The following is an 18,226-nucleotide window of genomic DNA, read 5'->3' on the forward strand; positions in this document are numbered from 1 at the left end:
AATCGAGAAAATAATTTCCGAGTACCCCCAAAACTTAAGTGAATTTCGATCTTATTCTTTGCTTTATGTCATGTATTGAACGAGACTGAACGAAAGTCTGCGGAAAAATAAGCATATAATACCATAATTATGTTTTATATATACAGACTGAGATTTATACTTTGAAACACTATCGTTTGTGTCTCTGCTTGAACGAATGATGTATATGTTTTTCAGTCGCTGTCTTCCAATCTGTAAAATGCGTCTGTCAGTAGAAAAAAACTTCAGTTTGTAAAAAATCAAAACATCATATCATGGAAAGTGCTTGATTCATCGCAGCTCGTGAATAAAAATCTTTGGCGCGCACTTTTTATGGAATAATCTCTGTATAATGGGGCATTAGAATCTTCTTTCATTCTAAGAGTTCGTTGGTGTGTCGTTGAAAAGATTGTGCCGATTTCTTTTCCATTCATAAGACAAGCGAGCTTTAAATACAAAAATTTAATACTGAACAGTTTCTTTACAAAAGTTTATTCCAAAAAAATATATATTTTTCTTAAACAATGGAAAGTATATGTAAAGATAAACTAATTACTCCGGTTTGAGCTGCGTGCATCACACCAAACAGTCTAACAGTCTGAACAACCTGTAGTGAGACTATACACTTTGCTACACACCTTCACCTATCGAATGCACACCATTGGCCACATTATTTAACTTTTTTGCTTGCACCCTGATTTCGGCCAGCTGGAGTGCAGCCATAAAGTGCTTCGTGGTGTGGGATGTCAAGCGTAGCGGCTGGGTTGCTAACTCACTTAGCATCCCAGCCACTACGTTTGTGAGATTCCAAGCGGCGGCAATCGTGATCGGATTTAGAGAACATTCAAAGACAAGTTTCGGAAGGTTAGGTCTCCCTTTGGAACCGTAAGCCACAGTTTTTTTTAGGAGTATACACTTTTAATTTAAAGATGAAACAATTTTTAGTGTAATAGAAAAATCCGAGCCCCAGATGGGACTTGAACCCACGCCCCTCCGTGATCTAGTCGGATGCTCTAACCACTGAGCTACTGGAGACTCTATGGTGAGCAAGGGTCAATTTGTGGGCCTCGACTGGAACCGCATCGCGCGGCTACACAGCCAAATATTGGTAAGCACCTGTGAAACTCACTAACAGCATCACGCTGTCACATTAAGGCACATCAAGATGCGGCAAATTGACCCTTGCTCACCATAGAGTCTCCAGTAGCTCAGTGGTTAGAGCATCCGACTAGATCACGGAGGGTCGTGGGTTCAAGTCCCATCTGGGGCTCGGATTTTTCTATTACACTAAAAATTGTTTCATCTTTACATGCTCACTTTGGAGGTTGGTTGGCTGCATCTTGATATGCCTTAATGTGACAGCGTGATGCTGTTAGTGAGTTTCACAGGTGCTTACCAATACTTGGCTGTGTAGCCGCGCGATGCGGTTCCAGTCGAGGCCCACAAATTGACCCTTGCACACCATAGAGTCTCCAGTAGCTCAGTGGTTAGAGCATCCGAGTAGATCACGGAGGGTCGTGGGTTCAAGTCCCATCTGGGGCTCGGATTTTTCTATTACACTTTTAATTAGTTTAAAAAAGATATACGATTCCTGAAGAGCATCCTTCTTCTTTTAAACAGTAATAAAAAAATAAAAAATACAAACTCAGCTCTTTAGTTAACATTAAATTGTTTAGAAGTTTGCAACAAACCGTAGTCAGTAGTGATGATATAAAAAATACTCTGGGAGCACAAAAAATACGATAGATTAGCCGAACCAGACTAATGATAATAAGGTTTCCGAATTAGGTTGAAGATGCAACGTGACGAATCGGTATTATTTAAGGCTGACCCAGGATTGATGTTAATCACTGATGTTTTAAACATTCTGAACCTGATTTCTTCTCCTTTTTAAGTTAGTTAAAAAACGGAGAAAACGCGTAAGAAAGATTTCCCGGAGTTCGGTTAAGTCAGCGGTTTGCCAAGAAACAAGCTTCGTGACTTTAGTCATCGTTTGTCACCTTTGCCAGCCCATGAACCCTTGGGAAGGCGAACCTGCTGACCTAGTGTCGCATTAGAAGCCCAACAACAATAGCGTCGAAACAAGTGGCCATTCAAAGCACTTTCCCCCTTTAAATATGTTTGTTTGTGTGTGTGTGTGTGTGTGTGTGTGTGTGTCTAACTAGTAAAGCAAAACATCGAGTGGCAGTTTTCCGGGCTCCAACATAGGAGATTTTTATTCCTCAATTTCGGTGGTAATTACTTAGCTGCAAATTACCAAGGAAAATTTCGAATACATTCAAGTCTCTAAAGCAAATTAAAAAACAGAGTTTGAAGTTAGCTGTAGTCCAAATACTTTCCTGAAAAAATCATTTGATATCTATAGGGAATTTGAATTTTTTCTCGACTACTCATAGCATACTACCCCCTGAGATAACACCCTACTGCCTCAGACCACATGTTGGGTGTAACAATGCGTGAAATATTCCGACCTTGTAAAAGACACGGTGGCGGACAAGACTTTGATGAGAAAAGTAGATCACCTGTTGTGCTATGACTGCCTGCTTTTCAGTGATTCAAAAGAATACCGCCCACATGATAACACAAACATACAAATTTCGCAAGAAAAGGGCAATGCATCCACACATCAGACAGACTCCCTCGGGGGGGGCAGACTACAACAGGGGATAGGTCATTTTGAGTGCTGTTAAAATTATATAAAATGTAACTTGTTACAAAGCTTTGTTGCTGTTCATTTGTTTATGTTTTGTGTTTAGTGAGCGTAAGATTTATAAAGAAAACACTAAGCCAACCTGTTTGAATATGATATGTTTTCTGCTGCTGGTAAAAACTGACCGAGAGTTTAGCCCTTGAAGCTGGAATAGTCATCTCTACGACCTGTGGAATAAAAATCAAGTTACGTCTGATGAATCCGATTTTCCCGCCCTTTTCGTGGTTGTAAGCGTCCTCGAAAGCGAGGCGTTTCTATAATTAGCGAGTAAATATCACAGGATAATGATAAAAAATTCATGAAAGTGAAATAGCTTTCTTTCTCCATTTCAAGTTGACGTAATTATGATGCTTTGAACGTTCGGGGTTTTAAATTCATTTCGTATCAAATAGACGATGGAGGAAACAGATTTTCTGCCTTAGATTTAAGGTGAGTTACCATTTGTCTTAACTAGTGTTTATTGATCAAAATGATGTTCGAAATTTGTCATCTATCTTTTCACGACTGGTTCTTCTTGTCTGGTGGTCTTGATTTTTATCAGCCCTAGACCAGAACAGTTATCCTTTTATTGCCAATCCCGGATGACACACTCGAAAAAAAGAATTAATGAATAGTAGCAAATAGTGTTTACATTCGTAACTCCCCCAACTGGATAAACCTTCCTCTGGACAAAATGATCGCTAGCATTAGGGTTTATGTTTTCTTTGAGTTACGTAAATGGTGGAAAATAAATCGTATCAGCAAGTATACTTAAACAATAAATACTAGGATAGGTAAAGGGCTAGCTGAATATAGGATCCGCTCTCTCTTTGTTCTGTCCATGGAGATGTTGGCATGTATCATCGCGTTATTAGACATAGCCTGGGTCACGAAGACGAATCGAAATATCAACAACAATTTCATAACATCGTCTTGACATTCCGTCGTTCTTTTGAGACATCGAAAGCCAATTATCATTAATCCACGTAAATAATTTGCAACTAGAATTTTCTTGGTGAATAACCATTGCTTTATCATTGCTTGTGTTATGTCTCGAGTTTGTCCAGGTTATCAACCGGGTCAAATCTTCTTGGTGCAAAATAACTGGTTGTTTGTGTAGGTATGTGTGTAGTGCAATAGGGAGTAACATTCGATTTTTAAGGTTACAAACTATTCTCTAAACATGGAAATTCTCATATAGATCTTCATATCATATAGCGTGATCATATCCTTAACTGGTCTTCAACTTGTTTTTATTTGCAATTTGATGAATTGACTTAACGTCATGTTATTTGACAGGCAAGGAGTACTTGTATGTTCACATCACTTGTTGACTACAAATCTTGGAGAGTAGAAAGTACAAAATTTAATAAGGCATGACAACTTTCAGCTGAAGCTTAAAATCTTTGAACAATATACTTCAGTTTTGTGGTACTTTTATAAATGAGTGGTTAAATTATTCATATGAATACAATAAGTAAAACAGTTGTTGTGGCAAATAGCCCCCGTTGTGCCGCTGGGACGCACGAAATCACACGTTTTCACAAATCACCTCCTTAGACCGCCATCTAGTCAACTTGTAGCACTTGAGTGTGACAGTTCATCTTGGATAATATTTCTAACAAAGGCAAGTAACCCTCTTGAAAGCTTTCAAGAGATGCAAACCAAGTTCGTACTAGGTCCTAAATTCAATTAACAACATCTTGAAACATTGTCGGGGGCCGAAAAATCTCAATATCAGGCTCTTTATGACCTGTCGCTACTGGTGCCAAAGTCCTCAGGAGCTCGAAAGTAATTTACCGGAAAACTCATTTTTCTCTGTTTCCTTGTGCTTTATCAGGTTTCCAAAAGTGAAAAGCAAAGGGTCGAGGGTAACACCTGTTAGATTCGAGGATTCAAAATGCTGAATTATATTTTGTGGCTGCTACATCTGATGTTACTTAAGTCTCCTACCAGAGCTCAAGGTATGTTTGTTTGTAACAGCTAGTTTCTTTCTTAATGGTCCTAATGATCTTAAAGGTTCTAATGATCTAGGTAGGCTGATACCGCTAATACAGTACAAAAAAATTCCTGCGAAACTCAATGAATTGAAACCGTTCTAGGGTATTTTAAGATCTATTTTGTTGGTAAGTTATTTACATTGCTTTCAAATGTTTTCAAAACTTTTTATGAAAATTCCTGGGGGTTTACCAAATATCAGGCAGGCAAAAATCTGACGCACTATAGATTTAGCTTTTATTCTGGCTTTGACGGCTAGAGTTAATTGGGTTTACAAATGTTTCTTTCAATCATGGTAAAAATTATTTTTCCGCTCTCTCACTGATTTACCGTTATAGCTTAATTTCCAAGGAAGAACTGGCGCAATCTATGTGACAATTATATATCATTCAAGAATAACCTTGTGGTAAGTGGGAGTTATCAAATTTAACCATTGTCTTTAAAACATTGCAGTTTTTCAAATGTTCCTCATGGACCAAAAAGGTGAAAACGCGCAAGTCCTGGACACCGTCAAGTTGCCTACGTGTACTCATTTGGACATTAAACATGACGTCACTTTACGTGGTGGAATAAAATCCGGGAACTTTACCAAACTCGGTTACCTAAGAGACATGCAGACATGTATTGATGCTTGTTGTCAGGACCAAAAGTGTGATGTGGCTTTCATGCCAGGTCACGTGTGCTATTCAGTGAGCTGTTTTAATGAAAAACTTTGCGAAAGTATTCCTGCTGTGCCATCCACTGCAGCCAATAAGAGCGTGCGGATATCTCACGTGGTTCGAGGCGGAGGTAAAGGTGATGACTTGGAACAGTTCAAGAAAACACAAGGGATGGCAAAATACAGTACGTACGCCCTTGTACTTCGCGTGTATTGCTTAATGCAGTTCTAAAAGTCCTACAAGGGAAGCAAAAACAAATCAAAATAAAAACATGCGCACATTCTAACGAGCATTGCGCTCCTCAGGGTAGCGTGATTCAATAAAGTATTGTTGTTAGTGAAATTTGATTCAAAATCAAGCGTTGAATCATCTTATGTTTAGAGGAGTAGATTTTCTTATACTGATTTCATATTAGTTCGTTGTGGACTTAAGCAACCTACAGCGCGGAAACATTTGTTACAAGTTTCGATCAATTTGTGTAAAAGCGTTCGATAAATTAATCTTACTACAATGTTTTGAAATTAACCTCCTAGCCCTACCTAGTTTTTCATTTGAATTTTTAAGTTAGCAAAAGTTTGTTATGTAAATAAGTTTTCTGCATCAATACCGTGAAATCAAGAAAAACAAAAGAGCCACGCGACATCAAAACAGAATAAAGCCACTATTTCAAATGCAAGGCTGAGGCCTTTTATACTGCAGTCGTACAGTATAAATCATTTGTCAGAACATGACCATGGTTAATATTTCGTATTTGATCTAACAGCCCACAACGTTCAAGACATGTGCATACCAAGTAGAATTATGGCCAAACACACTCTAAAGGGAGGTAGAACAGCTGGAGAAATTAAAGAACTTGGAATTGTTGAAAGTGCCGAAGACTGTATCGAAAAATGTTGCGGGGAAAAGAATTGCGAAGTTGCTTTCCTGGTCAATGATACATGTCATTCTGTAGAGTGTTATGGAGACGAACTTTGTCAGAGTGTTCCCATGGAAGATGAAAATATCTCTCCAACTATTATCTACATGAACTCAAGAAATGGCAAGAGATCCAAAGATAAAGGTAATTATTTCAAAAATCCTTTAACTGAGTCGTTTCCTAAAATTGTCAGAGGAACCATTTTGGACAAACATATTTCAGTATTGAAGCTTTGTCGCAGTTTCCTGGAGTCTCGTTTGTTTCCTTTCCTAGGTACTTGTGCTTCTCTCTGCCTATCAGGAGTTTGTACAGCTAAGGACAAGTGCACCTGTGACCGAGGATTTGAAGGAACAAACTGCAATGACACTGCTATCACAGGTGAACTCAAAGCATTATCAAAGAAAGAAAAACGATAGGGCGAGAAAAGGGACGTACTTTCCCTTCTGGTGTTTAATGCATCAAGTGTGCCACTTGTACTTTTACGAGAGTTGCCTCGAGAGTCCTGAGTACTCATCGGTTGTCGGGAAAACTTAACACGAACGTACACTTGAAAGAGCATAACAGCTAAGAAATCACCTAACTAAATCAGTAAAAAAGAGACCTGCCACCGTAAACAACACTAAAAAGGAAAGAGCGCAGCCCCAGTTGTGAACAAGCCCAGGCATTAGAGTTGTGAAAGAAGAGCTTGAATGGAAATTCTGTGCTGGGTTTCCCAGGCGTTTGTTAGAAGAACTGCTTAGTGCTACCGTTAACAAATCAATAGCTGTATAGGCTTTGTTTTGATATGAGCTACCTGATAAGGGAACCTTTAAAAAAATGCTGATATGCATACCTCAAAATGCTATATTAGGTTTCTGTGGTTTACCTGGCTGTGGAGAATATGGTGAATGCTCCTTCAACGACACATGTGTCTGTGAACCAGGATATTTTGGGCACCTCTGCGATAAAACTCGTAAGTACATGATGTATCTACATGATTTGTCTTTTTTTTTTCAGAGATGTGATTGGCAGATGGAACCTTGAAAAATGATCAGTTCTTTGAGGCCAAACACTAATGAATTATCATGAATTTCCTTACGGTAGAATGTTTGTGTTGGAGTTAGGAATTTAGTGGGAACGCCACAGAGACCTTCGACAAGAATAAAAAAAAAAAAAAAAAGAGAGAGATAAGCAGTCAAAATTACACCAGTGGCTCAAAGACGAGCGAAGGTCACACTAGGTTTATTTTTTTTTCAAAGTATCTAGATGATAATGATTTTCTACCCCCTATTTCATAGTTACATGTAACCCGCCTTGTCAAAATGGAAGATGTCTTGATAATTCTACCAATTCAACGACATGTTATTGTGAGATAGGATGGGAAGGACAGTTTTGCAACAAAACTAATGGAGGTGAGTAAAACCAAGTTAACTCAAACTGAATGCTTTCACTTCTGTTATGCTAACAAGCCATAAAAAGCGAACGGTATAGTCGTCAAATTTCTCACTTGTTTCCTGAAACTGAGATGATTGATTACATAGAAACGTCTTCTTTTTGGACAGCGCGAGATAAGGAACAACTGAGCACTTTCGTAAGGAATGAAAATGATTCTGTCACTCTCTGTCACGCTCAGAGTGAACAAAACAGTCTGAAATACATGTTAGCCCGCCAAATCTCCATTTAAGCCCGTAAAATGCTCTACAATGCCCGACAAAGTGATAATATATGTAAAGGCTACAACGACTCAATTATCAGAGCAGCTAAAATTACTTCGCAGCACCAGAGTAACGACTGTGTAATATTTTTCTTGTTGGCATTATTAGATAGGAAAATTTATTCAACCTCAGGAGGTGAAGTACTGTTCACAAAAATGGATCAGGAGGCAGAAATGGATATCAAGGTATTTTGTCATTTTATCGATTTTTCATTTTTCTTGACGTGGAAACACAAAAAGATTATCACATGTGTGAGAGGCTAGTAAGTCCAGAACAGTGGCAGTTCAAATTGGACGCCATATTTCGATTCAGTGTATGCAGAGTTTTTTTTCCATTTTTCATTTGTCCATTTTATTTAATTTTATCACCCGTGCGAGTTTACTTCACAATTTCTCTACCTCAAATTTACCCCTAGTTGAAATAGTTTTTCAATAATAGTTATTATGCAGCTAAACGCAAAAATACATTGCATGGAGTTGGCTTGTCAGCTCTACGATACAGTGCAATTTAATTTACATGTTCACTACAACCACTTGATTTTTTTTTTATTATAGATTCACCAGATTCCTTCCAAAGGCGCTGAATCTATCTCGGCCCTTGCTGTGGCGATCGGTTGTGGAGTGGCAGCGGCAATTGTTGGAACAGCAACTGTAGCCTTTATCGCACGCAAAATACTGGGTAAAAAATCCACAAATTATGAACTACTTAGATCGCCTATCAGACACAAGACGTAACGGGAACTTTGGATCTTTTTAAAGGTGCCTCATGTAAACATCAGTATATATATCGTTCAGTGAAGATATTGTTTACAAAAGTGAACGATTCCTCTCTACTGAAAACAAAAGATATATATAGCACTCCAAGCTGTGAGCTGCAGTTCAGCTCAATCTAATACGCTGATCTAAAGCGAAGCTCTTAAAGTACGTTTTCCACTCCAATTTTACTGAATTTTATTTTGCTGCGAAAGTGGCACTTTAAGGGAGAGTAACTAAAATTATTGAATCTTGTCCATACCAACTATGATTCAATTCATATGCTTTTGGAAATCAGTTCAGGTTCTTTTACCGCTTGAAGTATTCAACTTCGCTCTATTGTTTTTTTTTTTTTTTTTTTGAAAGATACTGTGACCTAAAAAGCATAAAGTGTACATATTACGGAACTGTATTTTCGCAGACAGGAATTATCTTAAATTTGGCCATAACTGACGTTTGTAGAATAGTTACAATGTGATACAGCTCTAAGGTTATCACTATATTAGTGTCTGACAAAGGCTAGAGGTCGCCTAATTCCAAATTCAAAGCATATTTTACCACCGTACGTTTTTCTAAGTGCAGCACAATGATTACCTTTTTGACAAGGTGCCAAGATACAGTGAACCACTGACAAGTTTAATTTCTTTGAGTTTCTAGATAAGCATACTCGGCCTGAAGAAATATTTTGCTTCCCCAATGATTTTGAATATATGTTTTCTTAGGATGGTTACAAGATTGAAAGGAATATTATCCTTCTTTTCTATCTATTTCTAAACTAGTGTAACTGTCGTAAAAAATCCTTCTCTTGAAATTGCTCAGCTTTTCAAATCTAAAACTCGAACTTATCGCGGGATACTGTTGGTTGTCATGGAAACGGCTCATCAAATACATTCTTTACAACGAATAAAATTGAATTGTTTGGAAGGTGCAATCTGTTTAAATCGATTGTATCCATTATATTCAGTTACACTGGTTTATCTTGATAGATACGGTAAATCATTCCACAATTATGATAGTAGCAATGAAGTATACGACATTTGATTCTATTAAAGAAACTAGGAAGATATTTGATAAAACTCAAAGCGAGAAAAGTAGGACTATTACTATGTAAATAAAGAAAAATGTGTAAGTTCTGTAAAGTATTTATTAAATAAAAAGAAAATAACCAAAGCTCTCCCTTCGTTTAAGGCATTAAAATTTAGTTGATAGCTTATAGTTTCCATGACAACCAAAAACCCTCAGAAAGCTCGCAGTTCACGTAGGTTACTACGATTTTTACACAAAATATGAATGACCTTGTCTCTACGGTTGTCTGGCCTCAATCATTTAAGCTATCAATTTTAAAGGAAAAAAACTTGAAAAATGGTTTTCATAATAACTTCTTACTGACCGAGCGCGTGGGCCACACTGGCGAATTGGCCCGAGGTCGTGGCAGTCGAACCTCGTGCTGAGGTCCGTACAGAAACGGCCTCGGGCCAATATTCCCCACCATTGCTTGAGAAAGAGAGGTTAGTTAACAGTGTATTATATATCACACGGACCAAACTTATCTATTTTTTAATTTTTCGGCTTTCACGAACAAAAATACAAGGTCTATGACCGTTTTCGTGGAAACAGTCCTGTTACAAAATCTCGATCAAGTAAGAACCAATAAGAACGCTCGGATTTACCCCAAGACTCCTTTGCCATATAATAATAACACACTTGTAGCATAAATTTCATGAAACTGATCTTTGTTTCTTTTTCTCCCTAGTGTAAACTAGACCTTCAAATCTAACCATATTTTCATGCCTAATAAAGAATCCAATTTGGACAAAAGGTGCTGGACTATAACTCATCATTTCCGTAAAGAAAATTGCTCTAACTAGGATAATCTGTCTTCCTAATATTTTTATTTCCCAAATTTCACAAATGTCGACTTTAGCCTGCAAATCAAGTAGCCGAGGATGTGCGTAGTCGTGCGTGTGAAATGAACGCAAACCTTATATGATTCTCTGATGAAAATTAATTTTTTTCAACATGTGCACTTTTGTTTGTGCAGAGGACCCTGATGGATGGAGGTCGATACGATAACAGATACAAGATAACGAGTTTCATCATCTTGAAGGCGGGAGCCTGGAATATTCAGAAACACTTTCGGTTTGGGGCAACCAAAGTGAAGAGGAAGATATCCGCTCAATTGACTCTTCTGATACCTTGGTTCGATCAAAAATGTTAGCGATAAGGCTTTATGGCGTGCATGCAATTTCCTGCACCAAAAGTGACTGCTCGAGTATAGTATCACTTCATTGTACAATCTTTTTCATAAAAAAAAAAAAAAAAAATTAAAAAAGCCGATTATGAATTATCTAGAAGTTTAGACATACATTAAAATTTTACATATGAAAGCATTATGTGTTTATGCATGCAGAGCACGCACGAAATTTTTCATGGATGCACCAACAGAAGAAGAAGCCATCCACTCTTTGAGTTAATATCATAACAAGGATAACGGTAATTTTTTTGTTTTAACTCTGCAAACGAGATTCACGCCTTTTCGTGGTTGTTATTTTACAATTTCGATCATAATCAAACATTATGCGTAGGAAAAGCAGATTTCTAAACGTATTTAAATCCTAGATCCTTCCTTTTTTCTGAGACAAGTAACAGATAGCAAAATGTTAGATAATAATTTTCATATGCATTTGTTTTTCTGTCAAGTTCAAAATTCGTAAAAAAAAAATAAGCAAAATTGTAGATAGATTTAGAGAAAGTAGAATCTTAAAAATTAGCCATGTTAAGCAAATAAATTAAGTATATAGATGAGTTAGTAATTCAATTTGGGCCCTCCTCTTACATGTTAAGAATTAGCTTTTTATCGATATATACATTCAGATTCGAACTTTTGAAAACGAATTTGTCTTTTAAGGCCCTAATTTTCTATTTTGATAATGCAAACGCAAATTGTAAATAAAATTAGTGGTATGTGAATAAATAATGTGTGAGCATTTGAGTGGTTTTTCATCATATCATACTATAACGTTGTAATATTTGGGACGGGCAGGCGATTTTACTTCGCTTTTAATGCGGTCTTTGTTCTTCGCTATTTTGCGACTCCATCGCTGATATTGCTACCAACTTTAAATCCACTCAACGCAATTTTACACTTGCGCAAGATCAGGTGGGTGATCCCGAGCGGCAAGCTGGGCCCATCTTGACCGCTCGGGTAGCCAATCAGAACACAGGATTTACTTCATATCACCCACGGCCGCTGCCAGCCGTATAGTAAAGTGATTAACGATATTACATTTACAGCATAGACTTATTGGTTAAATTGTTTTACTTCATATTGATCTATTACTTGCTTTAAATACGACACTTGTTAACTGGTCGCTCTCTTCATTAAAAATTAAATTGCGTTTGCCTGTAAAATGATGTAGACTTCTACAAGAAATGTTCATAAAGCCAAATTAGTAAATGCACTTTCGGTGAAAGGCATAAGCATCTAGCATAAAGTGAAGTGTAGCGAAATATGACACATAAAAAAGATCTTGAGAGATGTATCTTCCAACAAGTTTCGATGATGCAAAATGACGCACTCTACTTTTTAATTTGATTGAGTTGCGCCAACAGAGACAAAACAGACAACAATGATGTAGCAGCAACAAACATTTCCAGTTCACACTCGAGAGTATAGTGTATGTTTATTTTCACCCTTAATCAAAACTGTGATAATCTGTTTGATTCAAAGACTAGTAAATGTTTTCGTTTGAGATCGAATATTGTCGAAGAAACAATATTTTATACCAAACCCCTTGATTGTAAATACAACCTAGTCAACTTTTCAATACATAATTTTTTCGTGATTTAAAAACTTAATGTTTTCCTAAGCTAGCGTCTGCCATAAAATTCTGATTAAAAGACGGCTTCTGTTAAATCATTTAGTAGAATTGCTTTACAATAGTCAATTTCCTTCATTAAAATAAAGGAAAAATTGATATAAAATTCATACTGTTTATTTTGTCAATTGAAAATCCCAGAAGAAGATAAACATGCAGTATTTCAGTGCACAATGAATTCAGGAGTTAACAGCTTGAAAACTTCTCACTGAAAACATCCTCTTCAGGAGAGACACAAGCAAAAACAAAAAAAAAAAGAAAAACGTGCCGTTTTCTCAAATACAATTAAGTAATGTTGTGAGTAGCTATATTTGAATTTTTATCAATCAGGCAATGAATTTTCTAATTGCTTTTTCAAAACATTCGGATGCTTTTGGCGAACAAAAGGGTTAAAATCGAACTGAAATAGCTTTAATACGAGCCGTAGGCGTATATTTAAGGATAAAAATCGAATGAACATAAAAGACATGAAATTTTTAGATATTAAGTACTGATTTAGTTGTTTCCTGTTGCATTACAGAAATAAGCCAATTGAGATCGAATATTGTGGCGGCAGTCGTTTCTGGAATTTTTTATCGGGTCCATGTATATATGGCCAAACGTGCGAACGCAAAAAGTTCCATTAGGAAAAGTATTGAAAATCCTTTGCCACGATTAACTAATTGTTGTCCCACAGGGTGCACTCAACGGATTAATCGAAATGCAAATCGTGCTTGCCGTTTTTATGTTTCTTAATAAAAACAGAGGAGTTTCAGTTGGCACTTCGCAGCAGAACTAAAGAAAGCTTCTCTCTTGGGCGTGACAAGAAAAATTCAATTTCTACTAGAACGTAGGGAGGAACACAAGTTCATTCTCAGAATTTGATCGCTTCTTAAGAAAACTCGATGCAAAGATGAACGCGATAAATACATCTTTAAGCAAGTCCTCTTTTGAGAACATGACCAATGCTCAGATTGTCTGCCCAGTTACTGGCGATGAAACAGTGTCAAAAGCCGTGTTGACGACATTGTATTGTGTCATATTAATTCTTTCTTTGGTGGGAAATAGTCTGATAATTCTGATCGTCTACCGGAGCCCTCGTATGTGGACAGCCTCCAATTTCCTTATCGTTAACATGGCTGCATCAGACCTCCTTCTTCCCTTCCTTGCCGTTCCAAGAATGATCGTTGAAGTGCTAGTGGGAAGAGAACGCTGGGTTATTGACGGCACGGTCGGACTGATCCTGTGTAAACTCGCGAATCTCCTCCAAGACGTGTCCACTGCTGTGTCTGTTCAAAGCCTCATCGCCATAACAGCAGACAGGTTTTATGCGGTGATGTTCCCCTTGAAAGCAAACCCGATAAAGTCTTATATCAGGTTTGTGATACCGGCTATCTGGCTCGCAGCAGTTGGTCTTCATGCACCATATCTTCAAGTCTTCAAATTGTGCGTGGTACAAAAAAAGCTATACTGCTGTCAAAGGTGGCCAAAAAATACATTATTCCGAAGCCAATTTATCTATTTTTATACAATTCTTGTGTTAGTATTTGGTTTTCCGTTAATAACGATCCTTATTTTGTATGTGTTTATCGTTTATAAGTTGTTCCGCCGAAAATTTCCCCCCGGTGCCGACAGTTCCATCACCCAAAATCAGCGAAACCGACGCGCGGAGCAAAACAAAAATATTCTTAAACTGTCAATTACTATTGTTGTAATCTTTTTCGTATGTTTTTTACCCTTACTAATCCTAGCGCTTCTCAGAACTACCGGCAGTATAAGTCGATGCAATCTTGAGGTATTCCGAATAGTTGCCAAGTTGTTTGGGCATTCAAATTGTGCAATGAATGCCTTTGTTTATTGCGTTTTTAATGCACAATTTCGGAGAGGATTTATTTCCTATTTAAAGGCAATTGTTTGCTGTCTTAAAGGAGGCGATGATGACACGAATACTACAGTTGGCTACTCTACCACTAGTCAAAAGATTTCTCTTCTGTCACAAAAACGAACCAAACAGAATTTTTCTATCACAGAAGCCATCACAGAGTAGTCAACAGTGGTAGAAGGAAAATAATTGTTTGATATCTGAACTTTATTAGGCGTTTTTATGCCCTTTGGTGCACTTAAAGGGCTAACTCTACAGCAATCACTATCTTAAAAATTGATAAGATTAGGTTTTTTGATGTGTTTTTACGGTAGACCTAAAGGTGACATTTTTCATTAGTGAAGCAAAATTGCAGATTCTAGAGATTCAGCTTTACTGTAAATTGCTTTATTTTTTGTCTTTTGATTGTTATTGTATGTCTGATCGCGTTACCGAAGTGTATTCTAAGAGAAATTACTTCTGACCTGCGGGGTTCTACCGCTGTGATAAACAAAATAGTATTTTGGTAAATTCAATATAGATTAAAATAGTGGTTTGACATGTAATCAGTTTCATTCTCCCCGGATGGTAATATCAATTAAAAAAAAAACTAAGAAGATCTACCACTGGGAGTTTTAAGGCTAAAATAAATTCAAGAAGAGAACTGAATTAAATTTACACAATTCTGAATTCAACGTAGTAGGAATGAATAATAAAAATGTTTCAATGGAGAAAAAGTTTCTTAGCAATCAGATACTGAGTGTAATTGTTACATTTAGCTGTTCGAACGATTAATGACTGAGCTTGAACTTATCAGTAAAGCCGTTCAGATTACATTTACTAAATATACGTAATGAGTAAAGGAATTAAAAAAATACTATTAAAAATTTACCACTGACTGTGAGTTATTTATTACACTGTCTTTGCTCAAGCACGCAAATGTCACACATGAAAGGAACATTCTTTTCATTGAGATCGAGGGTCTGTAGTTTTAATGTTTCCAGTGAGTGGAGCTTCGTGTCTTAAATTTTTTTTTGAGAAACGTTGACGATCACAGAAGGTTGTATATCTAATAAAATATTTAAATTCAACATTCATTATTAAGAGAATGAATGTTCGTAGCAAGCAATTTAAGAAACAAACACTGCTTTTCCTATTTCAATTAAAGACAACTTATCCATGCATAGGGATATCATTATCATATTCCGCTACAGATTTTGTTATCTTATTGAAATTTTTATCTCTACATTATGCTATAGCTCTAACTGCACCTGAAGAAATAAAACTTTACCGTATAAAAGAGCTTTTCGGGTGATGCTATACATTCCCCGTCAATTTTGATATTCAGCGCTGGTCGATTTTACCCACAATTCCGAGGAAAGTTCTTAGCATGAACGTGTGACGTCATTGTGATAAGGTCACCGATAAGTGCAATATACGTTGAGCAGCGTCGAAGATGGCCTCAGCGATTGAACTGCTTGTAACTGAGGCGGCCATGACTGAAAAAGAGAAAATTCAAAAGTCACTAAAGTTGTATGCGAGATCATTAGTATCGACCATGATTGCTTAAGAGCATAAGACAAATTTTCAGATAATATAACTGTGGTTGCGTGTTGGAAGATGAAGGTGTGACACCATACGCTTTTTTTTAAAATACCGTGCACGAACTGAGCCTGTTTTGTCACTTTGCTTTCTTGGGAAAAGACAATACTGAGTGTTTTATAGTACCACTAATCGTATTAACTTAGCAATATCAAATATACCAGCCACTTTTCTGGGCTAACCAGGCAAGTTTGCACCGTTACCAAACGTCATTTTCTAAATTCTCTTCTTAAACTAAAAAAGGTAAGACATGGTTTCCAACCAAGGTTGTAAATGAATTTTTGCGTAATTTGCCGATTGAAAAGATAAGAACCCCAGTAAGGGTCTGTCCCGGCATTATTACCATCCCGTCGATTATCTCAACACGAAAAAAAGGGAAAACGAAAAATTTTAATAATGAGTTCGTCACAAACCGTGATCGTTAAAATTCATTGAAGTATAGTCAACAACTGTCGCGATCATTGTATAAATCGAGTAAATTAAGGCATGAAATTACCCTTAATAAAAATCACAAACTATAAAAACAAACCGGAAAACTGGAAATGAAGCATTCAACTTCAGATGAAATTTAAACATAATAAATTACGCAAACGATGTTATTCCGAACTCATTGACAACTTGATTTGTTTTTCTAAAAAGGTTGATTTGGTGAATTGAAAAGAAATGACGCTCAAGTTTTTATATTGCAGGAGTATATGACTTCTTGTTATCTCCACATGTCAGATTGGGCTCCTTGATTGAAAAACAAGAATTAAAACAACAGTGTTTAGCTTTTTTTATTACAGAAAAAGAGAACTTCCCAACGCCAGCTGCCTTCCAGTGACTGGTGAAAGCGCTAAACTCCTTCACACTGAAGAAAACGCTTTTTCCAGGGGACGAAGTTCGTCAACTTTGATTTAACCGTAAAAGCCTCTTAAAACGGTGATGAATTTTACCAACAAGACCTATCAATTTGAAGAACTCACGTGTCTCGTATTTAAATGGGAGCGAAACAGGTCTGTTCCGAATTTTCCGGCCCTTATTCTAGCTATATGTGTATTTTTGACCTCAATTTTTTCGGTGTGTGGGAACGGATTGGTAATTTTTACCATATATCGGTCAAGGAGCCTTCATTCACCTTCAAATGTACTGATCGCTGGACTGGCTCTGTCAGATTTTGGTATAGGATTTATCACCCAATTTAGTTATCTGGCGGAATACGTGGCGGCCGTTCGAGGTAACGTCTGTGCATCAAACTTTGCTTATATAGCATACAGAATATCAGCGTGGATTTTTACGATGCTGTCGCTTTTAACACTGACATTCATAGCTGTTGAACGCTACTGCGCAGTCGTGTTTCATCTCAGATACAACGAAATAATTACAGTGAAACGAACCAAGGCTGTTTTGTTGACTGCTTGGATAATCCTTCCAGCGCTTACCTGTATGGTGGCTGTTACAGGAACACCTGGAAGGAGTCTTCTTTTGGCACATGGAATCGCTATTTTCATTGGAATCTTCATCACATGCTTGTGCTATCTAAAAGTGTTCCTGGTCGTGCGAAGGCACCTTTCTCAAATCAATATCCAGCTACAAGCTAGTGGGTATGCAGCATACGATACAGCTCGCTTGAAAAAGAAGTTTTTTACAGTTCTTTTTGTCGTAGTAGCTTTCGTAGTGTGCTATTTGCCTTTCAGTCTGTCAATAATAACATCTCGGAACAAGAGAGGCCGCGCCATGACATTAACGATTTTATTGGGAAGAAGCTCCTGCATTCATTCTGTGATATACTTTTGGAGGATACAAGAACTAAGGCAGGCTGCTAAAGGACAAATTTTCAAAGTGTGTAAGTGTTGCAGTAGTGATTAACGGCATTCAAAGTGATTTGACTGCTCTTGACAAAATTCTAAAACTCTGGTTTACACAGCTAATTATTTTTTGAAATCAACAGCATTTCTCAATTTCTTTGGCCGGAAAACTCTCACTCACATTTGGAAAAACTGTAAATATTAAAGTCACAATTGTATTTTTGATCACTCCTTTTCGCGAATATGTGAACAATTTTAAATGACAAGAATTTTTAAATCGTCATTGCGTGGAAAATATCACAGATCGCCGATGTGACTGTCAGTTTTTAATTCAAATTTTAATGATCCAACTTCTGATGTCAGTGTCATTTTTAGAGGAGGTTTTAATTTTCC

General features: G+C 37.1%; 2 protein-coding genes across 6 annotated transcripts; both read left to right on the plus strand.

Moving 5' to 3' along the window:
* Positions 1-2,847: 2,847 nt before the first annotated feature.
* Positions 2,848-11,713, plus strand: LOC111340101 (uncharacterized). 5 transcript variants are annotated; one of them, XR_015992198.1, is made up of 11 exons: positions 2,849-3,157; positions 4,548-4,671; positions 5,159-5,548; positions 6,128-6,424; positions 6,554-6,658; positions 7,131-7,232; positions 7,558-7,671; positions 8,083-8,159; positions 8,529-8,652; positions 10,480-10,545; positions 10,768-11,713. XR_015992198.1 is itself a non-coding variant. In XM_088735083.1 (10 exons), exons 2-10 carry the CDS (start codon positions 4,608-4,610, stop codon positions 10,797-10,799), a joined length of 1,305 nt encoding a protein of 434 aa, XP_088591209.1. In that variant the 5' UTR covers positions 2,848-3,157; positions 4,548-4,607; the 3' UTR covers positions 10,800-11,713. The 5 variants fall into 5 exon arrangements, 4 of the variants coding, with proteins under 4 accessions (XP_088591209.1, XP_088591193.1, XP_088591201.1 ...); XM_088735083.1 differs by lacking the exon at positions 10,480-10,545 and having other exon boundaries at positions 2,848-3,157; XM_088735067.1 differs by lacking the exons at positions 10,480-10,545; positions 10,768-11,713 and adding an exon at positions 3,766-3,827 and having other exon boundaries at positions 2,851-3,157; positions 8,529-9,896.
* A 1,493-nt stretch (positions 11,714-13,206) lies between these two features.
* On the plus strand, positions 13,207-15,335 carry LOC148741160 (RYamide receptor-like). The gene has a single exon (XM_088735100.1). It carries the CDS (start codon positions 13,497-13,499, stop codon positions 14,628-14,630), a length of 1,134 nt encoding a protein of 377 aa, XP_088591226.1. The 5' UTR covers positions 13,207-13,496; the 3' UTR covers positions 14,631-15,335.
* Positions 15,336-18,226: the final 2,891 nt, after the last annotated feature.

The sequence above is a fragment of the Stylophora pistillata genome, chromosome 1, assembly GCF_964205215.1.
Source record: "Stylophora pistillata chromosome 1, jaStyPist1.2, whole genome shotgun sequence".
NCBI lineage: Eukaryota > Metazoa > Cnidaria > Anthozoa > Scleractinia > Pocilloporidae > Stylophora > Stylophora pistillata.